At 58.1% G+C, this 19,328-nt stretch overlaps 1 protein-coding gene across 1 annotated transcript; it reads right to left on the reverse strand.

Annotated features, from left to right (window-relative positions):
- Window positions 1–206: 206 nt before the first annotated feature.
- Window positions 207–18,980, reverse strand: NOL9 (nucleolar protein 9). Its single transcript, XM_045859397.1, has 12 exons — window positions 18,578–18,980; window positions 17,564–17,783; window positions 17,062–17,189; window positions 15,498–15,633; window positions 15,276–15,372; window positions 13,904–14,001; window positions 8,051–8,212; window positions 7,541–7,838; window positions 7,077–7,188; window positions 4,899–5,076; window positions 3,557–3,690; window positions 207–3,290 (listed from the first exon to the last, which is right to left on the reverse strand). The coding sequence occupies exons 1-12, from the start codon at window positions 18,959–18,961 to the stop codon at window positions 3,141–3,143; spliced, it is 2,097 nt and encodes a 698-aa protein (XP_045715353.1). The 5' UTR covers window positions 18,962–18,980; the 3' UTR covers window positions 207–3,140.
- Window positions 18,981–19,328: the final 348 nt, after the last annotated feature.

Here is a 19,328-nt window from a genome sequence, read left to right on the forward strand (position 1 = left end):
GAAACACCGGACGGCCGCTGCGTCTGCTGCTAGCATGGGAGGAGGCGCAGACGTCTGCTGGGGTGTCCCGTTGCCCCGCGCAGCCCCCCGAGGGGCCGGCCCCTCCGGTGTCTTCCTCTGGCCCGGGTTTCTGCCGCCGTTTCTCCGAAGCACTGACATGATCTCCCGGAACTCAATGGCCTATGTAGGTAATGAGATCACACCAGTTCATGTTCTCAAAAATATTTAATGATACAAAATAAAGTTAAATGAAAAAAGCTGGCAGAAAACCACATGTACAGCAGGACACCGATGTAAAGAACACACTCCGTTTAGAAAAATACCAGAGGGGAGGGCATCAGGGCGTTCAGCGACCACCATGTGGCGACGGGCTTAGGGGCCGCTTTCAGCACCTGTGGACGGATAACCAAGTTCAAAAGCACTAGCTGGAGGGTGAGGGCAATCCCCCAGGGACGGGCGGTCGGCGGAGCCGCGGAACCCCTCCTCTGGAGCTCCGGCGCCGGAGAGCCGGCTTTAAGGTGATCCTGCCCAGAGGTGAGGCAGGCGGGACGGTTTCTGATCCTGACATGTAGTTTCTGCTTCGTCCCAACGTGACCGTGAACACTGCGACCCTGGTCCCTGCCTTCTGGGGGTCTGCCTCAGGACCGGAGACGGGCCGCCCACCGAGCCGAGCCCTCGCTCGCGGCCCGGCCTCAGGCCCTGCGCAGGCAGGGCCGGGGAAGGGCGCCCGGTCCAGCCAGGACCCGACCTCGGGCTCGACCCCCAGAGCTGCTGTCTCCTTCACCCCACTGCTGCGGCATCGGAGTCTTAAAAAAAAAAGTCTACCAATGAAACAATTTTTGTAAAAAAACCCTCCATTTGGTACAAAAGGAGCCCTGTACCCACGCTGCTGGGTCCCCACACTGTGTGCAGGCAGGCAGCCGGGCGCTGGGCAGGCTAAGCAGCCGCCCGCTGCTCCCTCCCACGGGCCGGAATCCACAGCACCTGGAGGACCGGCTCACCGCGCCCCGCCCCCCATTCCCCAGTCTTCAGTTTCCAGGCCGGGGTCTCAGGGGGTCCGTGGGTGCCCTCCGCCACACCTAACGGGGACAGGTGGGAGCAACTGGACTTTGTTTGAGAAAGAAAAGGAACCCTAGAATTTGCGAGTCTTGTCATTCATCTGCGTATCTCCCCTCCTGCAGAAGGGCCTCTTTGAAAGCAGCGCTTTTACAGAATCAGGGGCCCAGGACTCTCACGTTCTAAGTCACGCAGGCTTTTAGTTTCCTTAAAATGCGCGTGTGCCGCTTTGGAAGTCACACACGCGAGACTGAGAGTAACTCCAAGGCAGACTCATGCCTGCCTGCCCACCCTGAACCCCACAGACCGCGGAGAGAACACGCCGAAACCGCCGGCAAGGACCGCCAAACCGACACCCAAGGTCTGTGTCACTGCCGCTGGCCTCACCAGCGCCCCCCCACCGCTGCCAGGACCTCCGAATCCCGAGACAGGCCTCCAGGGCTGGCAGCCCGCTCTGGAGGGTCTGGCGCTCCGACTGCGGCCGACGGCTCCCTCTAGTGGCGACATCCGTTTTTTCTTTCTTTCTTTCTCTTTCTTTCTTTCTTTCTTTTCTTTCTTTCTTTCCCAACGGGGCGGGAGCAAGAGGTCGTCCTGAACCCCCAGCAGGAGGGGAGGCTAGAGGCAAGCCTGGACATCACGAAAGGGTAAATGGCAGAGCGGCACTTTCCTTCTGGGACCAGCTGCCAGTAGCTTACAGTGACTATGAGGATGAAGACACAGGGAACTGGGGGGCGGGAGCGAGGAGTGGATGGTGGGAGATTGTCTCCAAGTTCTCTGCGAGGCCAAGACAGAAAACCTGCACAAGGTAAACTCAAATACAAATAAGAGGCATCTTAGAAGTCAGACTGCCATGGTCTCCAGGACATTCCTAGTCAGCCTGGAGTGGCCAGGGCTCCCGGGAGGGCGTCCACGTCTACCAGATGCGGGCACAGGCACGTATGGGCGGTGGTGACCGATGACTGATGATTCCCACGGACCCAGGAACAAACCCCCTGACGGCCTGCTCCACCATGCTCCGCCGAGAGCAGAGACTCAGAGTACCAATCGGGGACGCGGCCTCAGGGGCGTCTCCCCACCCTCTGAGCTCCCCCCCTTGCTCACGCCGCCACTCCAGCCCTGGAGGACAAGGGGCCGCGAGCCCCAGGGGAGGAGGAGGAACGGACGGCCGCCCGGGGGGACAGCCCCATCCGCAGCCTCCCGTGCTCTGGGACAGAACGCTCACAGGCCCAGAGCCGGGCCCGTGTGTGGGTTCAGGTCCAGCCACGTGCAGGGCCGGCCCTTCTCCCAGAGCGGCCCTGCCGGGCCTCTCCCAAAACACCCCGTGGCCAGCTCCGCCCAAGCTGCGTCTTTAGTCTTAGGTGGGAAGTCGGCACAAATCTAGCTTCAGAGGCCTGAGGACAGGTTTCCCGGCTTTGGGAGCGATTTTTGCAGCATCGAACCATCAACCCGACAGAGACAGTGAAGGCTCTGGAGTCCGAGCTTCACCTGCCAGCCCTCGAGTCCAGACGAGACCCGCCTTCCACACCCGACCCACAGGGACCGGAGAGCAGCCGGACGGCATCACAGGGTCGCATCACAGGGTTGGGGGCAGGCACAACCGCGGGGGCCGCAACCCGCCCCAGGCAGACCCCTCCAGGGGTCTCCCGCGCCCGCCGGCCATCAGGGGCGAGGACCAAGGGGCGTCTCCGCGTCCCGGCGCGCCTGGACCCTGCCGCCCAGCCCGTCTTCGTCCTGGGCGCGCTCCTGCGGCCCCGGTCTCCCTGTTTTTGTCCCGAGTCCAACAGCTCGGTCCTGGGAGAATTTCTGAGGAACCGACTGTATTCTTCGTTTCGGTGGTGCACAGCCCTCTCCCGTCTGCTACGTCTCTCCAGAAAACACAACACCACGTGTGAGGAGCCACACGGCAGACCAGGGCCAAGCCGGGCCACGTCGCTTTAAGGAGGGACTTGACCGACGAAGCACTTCCAGGAGCTACGCAGGCGGGAAACCCCAGGACGGGAGGGCGCCGGCCGCGGCAGCACAGCCCGCCAGTCTGCCCACGTCGGGCTGGAGACAGAGTCCGTCTTCTTCCCTTACTCCCCGCATCAGTTTGACTTTCGATAGAACCTGGTTTTGGGGTGTGCCTTCTCTCTGCCGGTCTCCTCGGTTTCTCGTGCTCCGATCTCCCCCGATGCCCCGGGAATTCTGAGATTATAATCCGTCGTGATGTACGGGATTGTCCCCTCGGGCCCGCGCTGGAGTGGAAACACAGAGACGATGTGGACGCACGTGCGGTCCGCCCGGCCCCCCGCACACAGGCGGCCGCCCCGCCCGGTCCCATCCCATCCCGCTCCACCGCACAGACACGTCAGGCGGCACGAGCGGGTGGGCGTGGCGTCCCCCTCTGAAAAGGCAGGCCCCCCACAGCGGCCTGTTCCACGACCGTCGCCCCACCTTCAGGCCCTCTCTCTCTTTCGCCCACGGCCGGCCCCCCCAGGGCCGCCCCGGGAGCCGCACCCACCTGGCTCTTGAGCACGCACTGCGGGACGGAAATGGCCCCGACCAGCAGGCAGTTCACGTGCCGGAGCTCCTCGGGGGGCAGAGGCGTGAGGATGTGGTAGAGCCTCTTCTCCATGTCGAGCCCGCGACAAATCCCTGGAGGACGACAGGGCACGCGGAAATCACCCTTCCTGCAGGAGAGCAAACCTCCCGCCTCTCCCAACTGGAGAGCGGCTTTCAAAATAAGAGTTTTGGTTTCAGCTGGGGTTTGCTCTGAAAGCGCAAGGTCGTAGGAGGCGGAGCGTGCGAGTGTCGGAAGACTCGTTCGCCTCTCCTCGCTGAGCTGAGAGGCGCCGCGCCGGCCTTCAGGCCAGAGCCTAGGCTGTCCCGCCTACGGGCCGCCCGGCCGAGGCCGTCCGCTGGGGACACGGCGGGCCGCCACAAAGGGACACCACTTCTGCCGAAACTCTCTCGGGAAGCCCAGTACTGCATAAATCAGAAACGTGTAATTACTTAAGGACTTTGCTAATTTCGGGTCACCCTTCGAGAAACATTCACTGATGTTTATTGTCATCATGAGCCAAGGGACGGACCCGTGCTACAGAAATGCCGGGATGGTGGGTCGGGCCACCACCAGGTGTACTCAGACACTTCCGAGTGTGGCGTCCAGTCAGGAAGCGTCTCCAGTGCCCAGTGCAGAACGACGGCGCCCGCACCGGCACCCGAGGACACCGAGGGAGCGGTGTGACGCTCAGGAGAGAGAAGCTACCCGGCCTGGGGGTCAGGTGTGCAGAACAGAGAAGGGGCAGGGCTGCCGAGGAGGACCCAGGGTCTGGCCCGAGCACCAGTGTGGGTCTTTGAAGGGCCCTTGAACGGACCCAAGGGAACAGGGAGCCGTCTGGGGTGGGTGGTGGTGTAGGAGGTGGCGCGGGGTGGGAGGTGGGGCGGGGTGGTATATGGGGTGGGAGGTGGTATGGGGTGGGAGGAAGAATCCAAGGAGAACCTCATGTGTGCGGGCCCATTAGGACCTTGGTTTCGGACCTACGCCCCAGGTGCCCAAAAGAGGCCCACGCAGAGAAGTGCATGGGGCACAGGGGCTTGGGCCGGGGCACGGCTGGACTGGAGCAGTGCTCTGGGGAGTAGGGGAGTCGGCAGGACACTGGACGAGAGCCCCAGAGGGATGGGGGGGCCAGTGGCCCCGTGAGTGAGAAGGCTGTTGCCGGGTCCTCGGGAACCCCAGACTGAAAGGCGCCGAGGCCCACTGCCCTCGGAGCCCGAGGGGCGCCCGGACCACCACAGGAGATGCAGCGCGCGGCTGGGGACGGGCGTCGGCTGCGGCCGGTGTGCGGGCGGGCTTCACTCACCGAACCCCAAACAGTCGCAGACGGGAGTCTGGGCGAGCAGGACGGGCCCCTCTGCGTAGCCCCTGACGTCGTCCAGGATCTTGCAAAGGGCGACCCAGCTGGCGTTCACGGCGTACAGCACGTGGGTGGGCGCGACGTCGGAGTGGACGACCCGGAGGGCGACGGCGCTGAAAGGCACCTGGAAGGCCAGCGCCGAGTGTCCTTTCAGTTACGTCTCGGGGGTGACGCTGGTTATTGTTAGTAAAACCACGGAGGTCTCAGGGACAGCTCCACAACACGCAACCCGTGGCCTGCACTGGGCTCAGCTCCCGCGTCACAGCCCCCGCCACCTCGCGTGCGGGCCCCCTTCGTGCTGCACCGTCTCCCGCCCCTTCCGGTCCAGCCGGCTGCCTGAGGCTCGGCTGCCGAGCTGCTGCCGAAGAGTCTCCGAACGGAACGGAAACACCAACCGGCGCTCACTGCTCTAACGCAAAGAACCTAAGAAACCTACGCCGAGCTCTTGCGTACCATCGACGCTTGCTGAAAACCTAAACTTAATGCCTGGAACTTTCTCGGCTGAAGAGACGCACAAGACACAAGTTTGCAGATGTCCTGGAGGAGTTGTGGTCGAGTGAGACCGAAGACGCCTTAAGTCTCCAACACAACAAAGCCAAAATCTGCCCCGGCTGGTGTGGCTCAGTGGATTGAGCACCGGCCTGTGAACCAAAGGGTCGCCGGTTCAATTCCCAGTCAGGGCACAAGCCTGGGTTGTGGGCCAGGTCCCCAGTAGGGGGCGCAAGGGAAGCAACCACACATTGATGTTTCTCTCCCTTTTTTTCTCCCTCCTTTCCCTTCTCTAAAAATAAATAAAATCTTCTAAAACAACTTTTTTTAAAATAACAAAGTCAAATCCTTTCACAAAACAGCCACCATTCGTCCCCAAGTAACACATGAATTAAGAGCAATGGATCCTGCTCCCGGAGCACAAGTTAAACAGCTACCTTTAACATGTAACTTTCTGGGCAATTTCGAATGCTGAAAGGAGGAAAGTGTTTTGCTACACACGTTATTTAGACTTTGAAAACACGTGTGAAATAACACAAGGCAGGTTGAATCACTGGCAGACGCGCCCCACATCCAGTCCCACAGCAGCTCCCTGCAAGCACAACCCCAGGAACTAACGGCCTCGGACTCTCCGGTGGGACAAGCGGAGCCGAGGGCCAGCCGCCCCCTCGGGCTCGGGAGGCCTACTGATGTCCGGGCCCACCGCTCCGGCCCTCGGGCCCTCGGGCCTGTCTCACCCACCTGGCGGTGCCCAGGTCTCTGTGCTGGAGGCAGGGGACACACCAGCATGACCCTCGGGGGTGCCACCATGTCACCACGCCACGCCTCATCAGGAGCTGGCGGAGCACCTGGCCCCAGCGAGGGCTCCACACCAGACAAGCCACACAGCACCGAGAGGGGGGCATTCTGGGCTCCCCGGCACAGACCAGATGTTCACTGGGCCCTTTGGGCCAGCGGCCTCACTGTCCCTGGCCTGGGTCCTACCATCTGCAAGACGGTATCATGCCAGGGCTGTTGTGAGTCAAGGAGCCAACACAGGCCCTGGCTGGCGTAACTCAGTGGACTGAGTGCTGGCCTAGGAACTGAAAGGTCGCCGGTTCGATTCCCAGTCAGGGCACATGCTTGGGGTACAAGCCAGGTCCCCAGTGGGCGGCATGAACCAATCAACATTACCTCTCGCACATCGATGTTTCTCTCCTCTTTCTCCCTCCCTTCCCTTCTCTCTAAAAATAAGTAAATAAAATCTTAAAAAAAAAAAAAAGGGAGTAAATACCAGCTCAGAACAGAGCACAGCACAGCCGAGAGTAAGCCACTTAAGGAATGCTACCTGTGGTTATTTTATTCTTCCATCACAGGAAGCCTAACGTTAAGGTGGTTTCTTCCCAAAATAATTCTTAAGAGCTTACGCCCCAAGAGAGGCAAACACGCCGGTGCTAGAACCCACTTCTGACAATAACCCAGCATGGAAGGCTTTGCGAGCACTCGGGGCGGTGGAGGGTCAGGGGGCAGGTTCTCAGGGGTCAGTGAGAGAAGGAGGGTCATGGAGGGTCAGGGGAGCACCAGGGGCACGGCAGCCGCAGAAGCGCCCGCCAAGTGAACGAGACCAAGCCGCCCGCCGCCCGGTTCGGGCCCTACCTGGTAGGGGGTCAGGCCGTGGAGGGGGTGCAGCGGCTGCGGCACCGGCTTCTGCAGCTGCCCGAGGTAGCCCAGCACCGCCAAGTCCCGGAGCACCCGGTTATGCGACTCCCTGAAAAGCAGATCACGAGGCGGCAATTAAAGGTGTCACTGACTCAGACACACAGGACACTCGTCATCACACAGATGACACGTACACCTTAGTACCTGCCCTCCCCGCCCTTCTGTGAACCCGGGGGCCGAACAGGAAGCACAAGCCCCTCCCGGCCAGAGCTCCCGGCCGCCCGAGCCAACCCGGCCACTCCCACCGGGTACCCCACCGGGGACCGCTGACTCTCCCCCACACAGAGACGGCCGTGCTGGGACCTGGGCCGCCCCAGGGGACGCGCCGCGTGTGCAGCCTGAGGACCGCGGCCGGTCACACGGAGGACCGCGGGCCACTCCAGCCGTGGTGGCCCGCTCACCTGTTTCTCGGAGTTTTCCGGAACACGAAGTCCGACTGGACGCACATCAGCTTATGTCCGGGAAAGACGACCGGGCTCTCCTTCTCTTCGTCGCCGAACTCCAAGTTCTCGGCAAACTCGGCCAGGAAGAACCCTCGGCTTCTGCGCTTGGACTTGCTCCTCGTGTACAGGCCGTCCACGCCGTCCACGTAGTCGGGCGTGAGGCTGGGCATGGGCTTGCAGCGGACGGAGCTGAACTGCACGACGTGGCTGGGCGCCAGCAGTCGGATCAGGTCCACGAGCAGCGAGAGCCCTTGGTCTGCGAGGCGGCGGGCGACAGCAGCGGTGTCAGCGTGCCGGAGCCACGCCGCGCACCCACGGAGAACTGGGGTGCTTGCTCCGAGACAAGGACGCGATCGGCCGGGGAATCCCCTAAAAACCGGGCTCCGGCCACGATGACCCCCGGGCCGGCAGCTTGCGCTCAGCCCCATCGCCCGCCCTCTCCCGCCAGATGCGCCCCCGCGGGCTCACCTGTCACCCAGCCCATGGTGTTGATGATGAGCGGGGCCTCTCGCTTGTAGGCGCTGAACACGTACTTTATTATCTCTATGTAATTCTCGTGGCTGTTTTTACACGCAGGTTTCCCGAAGTACACCATTTTCTGAGGTGTCCTCTGGTGGGTGAAAGGCGGTCCTAAGAAGACAGGGATGAGAGTCATGAACCCACAACTCAAGAGGGGGCGAGGTCGGCCATGCTCCGTGACAGAGTCCTGGGGGATCTGAGACCGCCCCCCCACCAGGAGCAGATGGGCCGCCACCGGCAGAACGCTGAACTTTCAACTCAGTAAAAGGCGGCTCCCTTGTACCCGCACAGGTAGCTCCAGTTACGTCCTAGTAAGGCCGGTCACTCAACGTTTACTGAGCACCTGTTACATGCTGGTCACACCTGCGAACACGACGAACGTCTCCCTGCTTTCAGGGCTCACGCCCTGGGGAGGGGGGATTGGGAGCAGCAGCAACCACTAGAGAGAACACAGCACTGTGTCCGGGTACGGTACGCACCGTCCGTAACTTTCACTAAAGCCCTAGGAGGGGTTCGGTGTTATTCGTCATCCTCATTTTCACAGGCGAGGACACGGAGAGGGACTGACTTGGCCGAGGTCACACAGCTGGCAGAGGCCAGCCGGGCTCAAACGAAGGCACCCCAGTCACCGCTGGAGCTCACGCTCCCTAACAAGACCACCAGTCTGCTCAGCCCAGGCCACTCTCCGCCTCCTCTGGCCGGAGCCAGGCCAGAGCCCCGGCAGGCAGGTGACCAGGGCCGTGTGACGACGCAGCTGGTGGGGCGAGGGTCCTGGCCCATGCGGTTGGTGCAGGGCCACCTGAGACAGAGCTAGTGAGACTCCCATTGGCTGGGGTTGGGGGGGGGGGGGCTCGCAGCTGAGAGTGGCCCAGGTCGTCAAGGGGTGGGACAAACACAAAGGGACTGAGCAACTACGTAAATATTTTGAGAGCCATCGTAGCCAGGGTTCTAGTCGTCAGAGAAGAGACCTGTCAACACAGGAGGGGAGGGGGACAGACGACTAGAGTGGCCTGGGCGTCAGAGTGGAACCGGAACAATGGTGCAAACTCGGGGCTCTCAGAAAACGGCAGAGATCCAGGTGTGTGTGTGGCATACATGACATGCAAGGGCTTAAACAGGCATGCATTTCCTGCCTCGGCCTGCCCAGGGGACCCACCCCCCGAGGAAGGCTGGAAGCAACGGCGCCCAGGAGCGCACCCGGCTCCCGCTGCAGCGGAGCGCCCGGGCCAGCACGCCTCGGCCGGGCAGCAGGGCTGACGCCTCCAGGAAGAGGACGGCCGGACGGCGTGTCGGGGCGGTGCCCCGGGAACACAGCACCACTTCCACATTCAATCACCAGAGGCGTTCTGTAACCCTGCCCTTTAAAACCGCCAAGGTCACACAACATAAGAAGCGCGGGAAGAACTGTTCCAGACCGAAGGAGACTAAAGATTCCTGACGACACACCAGGCCTGTTCAGAGGACAGGGACAGCGGGCCAAGTTCAAGGACAGCACTGTGGCAACATGCCTGCTGCCCTGGTCTTGGTGGTCGTATTACGATTACGCAGCAGTGTCCTTGTTTTGAGAATTACCTACTGAAATACTAAGGGCTCAAAAAAAACAGAGAAACACTACTAAATGGACTAGAGAAAATGTAAAAAGGGGAAGGGCAGTGAAGCCAGTCAAAGAGCTAAGCCTAAACAATTATTTTTTGATCAAGCTGTTAACACAATGCAAATGTTTTAAGAATTCTTCTTGACAGTCTATTAAAAATCTAATGTACCTAGCAACCTAACATAATACCATTTGCTTCTTTCAAAAGTCAACTAAACAAGCCCTGGCTGGCGCAGCTCAGTGGATTGAGCGCCAGCTGTGAACCAAAGTCTCGCAGGTTCGATTCTCAGTCAGGGCACATGCCTGGGTTGCAGGCTATGACCCCCAGCAACCACACATTGATGTTTCTCTCCCCCGCCTCTGAAAATAAATAAATAAAATCTTTAAAAAAAAAAAAGTCAACTAAACAAAAACCACATGATGATCTCAATAGACACCAAGTCCACCATCCTGTCATGATAAAACCACTCCACAATCCAGGAGTAGAAGCCAACTTCTTCAGCCTGACAAAACCCAGGAAAACCCACAGCTAACATCACACTTAGTGGTGAGAGACTGGATGGCTTCCTTCTGAGACCAGGAACAAGGAAAGGACGGTTCCTTCCATTCAGCATTGTACTAGAGGTCCTAGCCAGAGCTATTGGACAAGAAAAAAAAAAGGCATCCAAATTAAAAAGGAAGAGATAAAACTATCATTATTTGCAGGTGACACAGTCTTACATATGGAAAATCCCAAAGAATTTGCTGGAATGCTACTAGAATAAAGGAATTCAGCCAAGTTTCAGGGAGTAACATCAACACACCAAAAATCCATTATGTTTCTATACACCAGCAGTGAACAATCTGAAAAGGAAATTAGGAAAGGAATTCCATTTATAGTAACAGCTGAAATAATTATTCTTAGAACTATATCTAACCAAGGAGATGAAGGATTTAAACCACAAAATACTGTTTAAAGAAATTAAATTGGACACGAGAAACCACAAGAGTCCTGTTCGTGGACAGGAAGACACCACCACCCACGGCGGTCCACGGGTTCAACGCAGCCCGTCGATGCCGTCACAGCCTCTTCCACGGAAACGGACAAGGCAGTTCTCAACCGGAAATGAACCTGCAAGGGGTCCCGAAAGGTGGAAACAATGTCTTTCTTTTTTAATTGTTTTACATTTTTGTTGATTTTAGAGAAAAAAAGGGAGGGAAGGGGTAAAGAGAGACAGAGAAACGTCGATTTGCTGTCCCACCCATTCGTGTGCTCATTTGTGGGTTCTTGTGTGTGCCCTGAGGTTGACCCCGCCACCCTGGCGTATCGGGAGGACGCTCCAACCACCGGAGCTACCCGGCCAGGGCCAAAGCAACCCTGAAAAAGAGTAACGTTGGAGGACTCACACTGCCCGACTTGGAACTGACTACAAACCTACGGTGACTGGGTGAGCGCGGTGCTGGGATGAGGACAGACGTAGGACAGACGTAGAGAAGACCCACGGAACAGAACAGAGCCCCGGGGAAAGTCTCGCCTATCTGGTCAAGTGATTTGCAAAGAGGTGTTAAGGCCATTCGATGAGGAAAGGAGTCTTTCCTACAAACAGGGACTGGAAAACTGGACAGCCCCATGACCAAGAATGAAGGTGGAGCCTTTCTTTACGTCGTACAGAAAAACTTACCAAAAAAAGTGGGTCAGACCAGAGACGACAAACACCCCAAGTCACTCAGCCGAAGCCTGCACAGGGGAGAGGACTGCGACCTCCAGCTGCATCCGGAACGGAAGTGTCCCCCCACCCCCCGGGGAACCCAGGAACTGACACAGGACGGGAACTCGACACCAGAACCCTTTCAGAAACGGAGGGTCCGCAGTCCGGGAAGATCCGGCGCCGAAGCCCCCTTCCAGAAATGACCGAGTTCCCCCAGCTAAATTACTAACAAAGCGTGCCGCGCCACTTCTTGCGCATGCTTGCTCTGGAACGGCCCGGAATCCTGGAGCAGGGAGGCTGGTCTGAGCTTCCTCTTCAGGCTCCCTGTCCGGCTGCCGGACAAGTAAACCCTCCTCCCTGCTGGGGGAGCTGGGGGTGCTGGGAGCTGAAACTTACAAAACCCTTACAAGAAAACATTACAGGAAATCTTTATGACACCGGATTTGGCAACAACTTTGAGGATATGTCACCAATAGGACAAGCAATAAAGGAAAAAACAGATAAATTGACTTCATAAAAATTAACAGTGTTTGTGCATCAAAGATGTCAAGAAAATGAAAAGACAACCTATAGAATAAGAGAAAATATTGGCAAAGCATATCTGACAAAGAATTAATACCCACAATACACAAAGAACTCCTAAAACTCAATAAAGACAACCCGGTTCAAGGATGGGCAAAGGACCTGAACAGACACTCCTCCAACGCAGACCCACGAGTGGCCAGGGAGCGTGTGAAAACACGCACATCATTAGTGATCAGAGAAACGCACCTCAAAGCCACAGCGAGACAGAGCTTCGCACCTACACAGACGGCTCCAGTCAAAGGAGCCAGAGCTGCCGGAGGCTGGGACCCGCCGCGCTGGTGACGGGATGTCAAATGTGTGGTCACTGCGAAGGCCAGCACTGCGAAGGCCAGCGGGTGGTTTCTCAAAGGGTCAGGCGTGGAAGCACCAAACCCCCCAGCAAGTCCAGTCCAAAAGAACGGAAAGCGGGGCTTGAGCAGACTCTCAGACACCAGCGTCTGGCACAGCACCGCTCAAAACAGCCCCAGAGGAGGAACAAGACGAGGGCCCGACAGCGCTGGATGGACCAACCAAACGTGACACACGCCCCCCGTGGAACAACGCTCGGCCCTGAGCCTTGGGCCCGGGCTGCACTGCGCTGAGGACAGGCACTGCAGGACCCCGTCCACGTGAGGGACCCAGCACCGGCAACTCCACAGGGACGGAAAGCAGAGTGGGCAGAGGTTCCCGGGGCTGAGGGAGAGCGGGACGGGGGTCGCTGTGTGCTGATGCAGACCCCCTTATCCGCGGTGTCGCCTTCGGTGGTCCCAGCTACCCCGCGGTCAACCACAGTCTGCAGGCACCTCGTGAAAAACTCCAGATACACACAGTTCCTGAGTCTAAAGGGCACGCTGTTCGGGGGAAGCGCGACGAACCCTCGCCCCACCCGCCCCGAGAGTCGGCCCTTCGTGCCTGGCACACCCACGCCGTACAGGACATCCACCCGTCGGTCGCTGAGTTTTTGAGCCAGCCGCCACAGTGTCGCAGTGTCTGCGTCCAGCCATCCCCCGTTCGACCCCGAAGCACGAGAGGGGCGCTGCTGGTGACGGTCGCGCCCAAGAGCAGCCGCGGGCCTCGCCGCACGCATGCAGGCAGGCAGGCACGTGCACACAGGAGAGCGCTGGGCGGCCCTGGTCCCAGGCACCCGCCGGGGGACGGAATGTGCGCCCCGCAGACAAGAACGCTGCACGGCGCTCACTTCAGGGTGATGAGCAGGTTTTGGATACACGTAATGGCTATACAACGCTGTGAACGTATTTAATGCCACTACGTTGTAAACTGTACACGTGTGGGTGGTTCCAATGATGTTATGTTATGTACACTTTCCCATAGGAAAAAAAACAAGCAATGTGGACTCCTGGTTTGGGTTTTGAACCAGAAAAAAGGTATTAGCAGGATAACTAGTTAGTTTTGAATGAAATCTATAGCTTAGGCATGGCCGGTGTGGCTCAGTGGACTGAGCGCCAGCCTGTGAACCGAAAGGTCGCCGGTTCAACTCCTAGTCAGGGCACATGCCTGGGCTGCAGGCCAGGTACCCAGCTGAGGGCAAGAGAGAGGCAACCAATCAATGTGTCTCTCGAATATCGATGTTTCTCTCCCTCTCTAAAAATTCTTAAAGTTCTATGGGTTAATTAATAGTATTGTATCGGTATTAATTTCCCAGTTTAGATCACTGTATAGGCTGAGATGTAAATATTACAGGAAGGTGTCCTTCCGATTTATACACGACAAAGATAATCGCAGTTCCGGTTACTAAAACGCAGCCCTGGACGGTGTCACAGCTTGTCCTCCAACATCTGGGGGCTGGAGACCCCGTTACAGGAAGACCGTGAGCCTGGCAGGGGGACGTTCACGGTTATTTTTTTATCCTCCTATATTTTTCCTGAGTTCTTGGTTACATGTCATTACTCTCGCACTCGGTAACACCACGACATTCACAGAGTACGGGATACGTACCTAGCACCGGCTCCGTGATGTTGAGCAGAGAGATGCACCCCGGCGGGGTGAACTCTGTCTGCCCCAGGTCACACTCCAAGTAGTCCACGCAGGGGAGGCTGAAAACGTAAACGAGAAACCTCAGCTAAGCCCTGGCTGGCGTAGCTCAGTGGATTGGGCGCGGGCTGTGAACCAAAGTGTCACAGATTCGATTCCCAGTCAGGGAACATGCCTGGGTTGCAGGCCACGACCCCCAGCAACCCCACACTGATGTTTCTCTCTTTCTCTCTCTCTCTCCCTTCCTTCTCTAAAAAAATAAAATAAAATCTTAAAAACAAAACAAACGAACAAAAAAAAACCTCAGCTGGCTTCACTACGTCAACAGCATACAACAGATCTTAAAGATTTATGCGATGCAGGCTAAGCCACGCCAGGCGAGCTCTTCGGTGGGGTGCTCAGTCCGTGTTTTAGAAAAGCGTAAACAGAGCACGTGCTGGGGTCGCGGTGTCCGTCCATAATACGGCACAACTTCTTCCTTCCTGAAACTTGGCCTTTATTTATTAATTTTTATGTTAATCGTTGTTCAAGTACAGTTTTCTGTCTTTTACTCCTGTCCCAGCCCACCCCGCTAAAACTTGGCCTTTAACAGACAGCACAGCCCTGGCTGGGGCGGCTCAGTGGGCTGAGCGCCGGCCTGAGGACCGGAAGGTCACCAGTGCAATCCCCAGTCAGGGCGCACGCCTGGGTTGTGGGCCGGGTCCCCAGTAGGGGGCGTGTGAGAGACAGCGGACGGATGCATCTCTTGCACGTCGATGTTTCTCTCCCTCTCCTCCTCCCTCCCCTCCCCTCTCTAAAAATAAATACAATCTTTAGAGACATAAACATAAAAAACAGCAGCAGAATGTGTCCCTCCTCTGAATCTCTGGATGTGGACAAGCACAGATTCTGAGACCGAGGGGCTCCCACAAGCTCACAGACAGGCGAGGCCAGCGCACCCTGAGACACGGCCACCTCCCCCCGGGACACAGTGAAACGGCCGATGCCGTCACTCAGATGAGCGGCCTGGTCCGAAGTTGTAAACCACCTCCGCCCAAAGTCAGGAGGCATTCCCACATAGATTCTTTTTTTTTTTTAGATTTTATTTACTTATTTTTAGAGAGGGGAGGGAGGGAGAAAGAGGGAGAGAGAGAAACATCAGTGTGCGGTTGCTGGGGGCCATGGCCTGCAACCCAGGCATGTGCCCTGACTGGGAATCGAACCTGTGACACTTTGGTTCGCAGCCCGCGCTCAATCCACTGAGCTACGCCAGCCAGGGCCCCACATAGGTTCTTAAATTGAAACTACTTTGTGCCCCAAATCTGGCAACACGCCAAAACAAGAAAAACACTCTCACCTATTTAACAGCTGGTTGATCAGGTATCTGTTAAATGTCGACTTCCCAACGTCCTGCGACCCGCACACCAGAATGACGGGGCAGCCGTCCACTTCCTCTGGGGGTGAGACACACGCGGACCCCAGAGTGAGCCACCCACCCGCTTCAGGACCCCCACCACCGCACACGGGGACCACCTGGGGCTCTGGCGGAAAACACCGAATCTGCCACCGCGTCACTCACCGCAGGAGACGTTCACCAGCTCTTCCAGGGCGGCGAGGCCACTCTCGGTTAAACGGAGGCCGGCTTTCTTCTTCTCCCTTCGAATGCCCACAGACCTCAGGGCGAAGTACTCAGTGTTAATCTGGAAGGTGGGGCTCTGCAATGAACAGTGTGAGCGTTTAGAAAAGGTGAAAACAAACACATCTTCTCTTCTTCAGTTCTGAGTGAATACGCCTGATGCAGCTGTGAGCCACAGAAGGTAAATCTGACCCCAGCCCCCGTCTCCTCAACCCCGAATCCAGCCCTTCAGTAGCTACGGCCTGCCACTGCTCTTCCTAAAGTCACCCGAGGTCCGTTTTCATGGCCGATGCTACTTCCTGTGCAGGACACTCCCGGGAAGAAGAAAGTGTGTGGAAATTTAAAGGCGAGCGCCGAAAGAAAAATGCAACCGATGACCAGTCACAGAGCAGGCCGGCGATCTGGAAGAAAGTCGGGGCAATACCCCAAACAAAGCACCGGGACAAAGAACTGTGCAGACGGGGCCCAGAGGATGCGGAAGGCAGGGCCACGCAGTGCAACGCCGCTCCAGCAGGAGCGCCAGGAAACCGCGGGAAAGCGGCCCGAGGGCTGGAAGAGCCCCGTCCCAGCGGAAGGGGGTGGGGCTTGGACAGCACGAGGCCACCCACATGTGGAAGAGGCCCCAGGAAGAGACCCCTCCAGGATCACAACTCATCAGGCCCAAGGACACTGTTGTCACAAAAGGAATGAGACCCGCCTGGCATTAAGACGTCCTGGCAGCAACTCTGGAGTCTAGAACACAAAGGGGTGGGCCCTCCGTTTCCACCTCAACGCCCACACTTCCTCCGGCTCCTGCAGCCCAGTGGGGGGCGGTGCCTTGCTTGCTGTTATCATCGCCCCTGGAGGCTCTGGAACCCCCTTCTCCAGCTCCCGACTCCACAGCTGGTGGGCATGGCGAAGTCGACTCACCTACAGCCCCTCCTCCTACAGCTGCCCCCTCTCAGCGAACGGCAACCCCGAGCACCCAGGGGTGCAGCCCAAAAAGCCTAGTTAGTCCTTGATTCTTCCTCATACCTCACCGTCCAGTCTGTTCAATAATGCTACGGGTCAGACTCAATTTATTGGCTCACGGGAGGCAATTACAGTAACAACTTGACTTCAGGAAGTTAACAACATGGCCAGCAGAATATGCAGGTGAGAAGAGACGGGAGAAAGTAGAAGTGCACTGAAATCACTCACGCACAGTTTAGAAACAACTTACAGTGTCTCAAGTTAATAAACCAAGACACAAAGAAAACCATTTACAAAAATGCCAAGAGCCATTTCCTCAACGACAGTGTGAAATGACGGCTTTTGCTGGGGAACGGAACTAAGGGGGGAGGGGAGCATTCCTCATGAAATACCTTCCTGTGCTGATTACTTCTGCTGGACACACACGTATTACCACCGGCATGACCCGCAGCACAACCGGGCAGACTGGTCTTCGAAAGGAACACCCTACGCAGTCGTCTAATGTGACTGTTTTGGTGAAAATAATCGGTGGAACTCTGAACGAAAACTGGTTTACCTCCTGCAGGAAAACGTAGGATAACCCGGGATGGCTGGTTATGAAGTTCACCGTGGAGGTCTTCAGCCTCTCCAGCATCACGATGGAACACAGAGGGGAGAAGTTCTTCATCAGCCAGCACCTGTCATCTGTAAAGGGAAAATCCAGCCACCTGACTGTGTCAGTGGGACAGCAATGCCACTGAACTCGGCGCCCCTTTGGGCTGCCGTTCCCTTGGCTACACTGCAAACTCTTTGTGGACAGACTTGTGCCTGAGTCTTTTTCAGGAGGCCACACTGTGTAGCGGGAACACACCTGGGCTGAGAAGTCAAGCCAGGTTTGCCACCTACTAGCTGTGGGGCCGTGGGCAGCTCCTCTCGTCTGGAAAATGGTGAAGACAAGAGTTTCACGCTCAGGACCCTGGGGAGGGTTTAGAGGCACCATCTAGGCCACAGAACACGTCTGAGAGTTTTCAGCCTCGTCCCGGTACACCCTCCGTGCGTTACCCAGCTCCCCTCATTACCCCGGTTAAGATGAGCCCGGAGCAAGGCTCGGGCTTCCCTTTTCATCTCCTTCTTGCTCTTCTCCGGCATCGAGTAGTGAACCGCGCTGATGGCGAGGCGGGAGTGGGTGTAGGTGGAGAAGACATCCCGGGCAGGCTGGCCTTGGCCGATGGTAAAACCCAACACCTGCACCTGGCCGTAAAGGCAAGTCACGCGGCAGACGCCGCTAAAGGTGAAACCCTAGCAGGGAAAGAAAAAAGAAAGGAACAAGTAACATTGCAGACTCTGTTAGCAAGGACTGACATTTTCTGAGACCCTAATTACTATTCACATGTCAAAAGGGGGCACATTTCTAAGTAACAATAGATTGTAGTAGGTGACTAGGAGGCACTGGCTGTTTTGGACCTAAGATCATACCCCACGGCAGCTACCCATACAGCGGGAGAAGACGGACACACGGAAAACAAGGGGGCCAGTGAACCCTGCTCCGCTGTTCTCCTGGCTCTTGCCTTTCAGAAGAGCACTGCCTGCCAGGTCTCCGCCTTCGGGGGTTTTTTCACTTTCCTCCCGCATTGGAGGGAGATCTCCCACACCAGAATCCAAGTGAAGAGCAGGAAGGGGGGCTACGATCAGGCTTTGTGGGTTCGGATCCTGGCTCTACCTCTACTGCGTTCCTTTCGGCAAGTTACCTCGACTAAACCTCAGACTCTTCCTCTGTAAACAAACACTCAAAGTAACAGCCGTAACGACTCCACGTGAGCTGGGAGTAACTGAATGGGTTCGTACACCCAAAACACATAACACTCAGAGATTCGCATTACTACACACCCTTTTATTAGTAATAACTATTACTATTGAAGTCCCTTTCTGCTCTGAACCTCTCGATGAACCTCGGCAGAGGCCTTCTTACTACCCTCTGCTCAGCACCGCCGCCAGGAGGAACGGAGGCCGGACGACACGCAGAGGGGACACGGTCTCCTCCCGGCCTGCGACCCCCCGGGGCGGCGTCCCCCCTCTCCCCTGGCGCGACTCACCTGATCCCGCGGCAGCAGCAGCAACGCACGGCCGGGGCCGGCGGGCCGCAGCGGGGGGATTGGGAGGGGCGCGGGGACACTCGGGGCAGGTTCCTCGTCCGAGGCCGCGCTGGGGGCCGGGCTGGGGGCCGGGCTGGGGGCTGCGGTCTTGGGCCTCGGGGCCGCCCCCGCGCGCGACACCAGGCAGGTGCCCGCCCGCCAGTCGGCGCCGGCCGCCTGGGCCTGCAGCAGCCGCCGCCGCAGGCGCCTGCGGCCGCACCAGCGCAGGATCCGGAGCCGGCGGCGGGGCCGACGGCTCAGGAGGAGCTGGGGCCGGGTCTTGCGGGCTCGAGCCCACGTGGAACGCAAGGAGCCCCGCTTCTGCACCTGCGACGAGTCCGCCATGCTGGGCGCCGGCGCGGGCGGCCCCGGAAGCTCGCGAGATCTCGTCGCCCCGCCCCGCGGCCGGGAACGGCCGGAAGGTGAGGCCTGGGAGTCGCGGGCGCCCGCGGCGACGTGGGCGGCGGCTGCCGATCACCCCCCGCGGCGCTCCCGAGCCGCGGCTGTGCCCTCCAAGGCTCCCGCGGGCCTGCGGGGCCTCCGGGGTTGGCATTTCGGCGACCACCGACCCGGCGATCCCACATGATGGCCTGCGTTGACATTATGCAAAAGCCCACCCGGGCGCCCGGAGAGGGACCGCCAGATCGACCACCCCGAGTCCCGGGCCACCTCTCCGGAAATCCATCCAGTGGGATAATTTTTTTTTTTTCCT

Source organism: Phyllostomus hastatus, unplaced genomic scaffold, assembly GCF_019186645.2.
Source record: "Phyllostomus hastatus isolate PE091 unplaced genomic scaffold, TTU_PhHast_1.1 phas_scaffold_182, whole genome shotgun sequence".
Classification (NCBI taxonomy): Eukaryota; Metazoa; Chordata; class Mammalia; order Chiroptera; family Phyllostomidae; genus Phyllostomus; species Phyllostomus hastatus.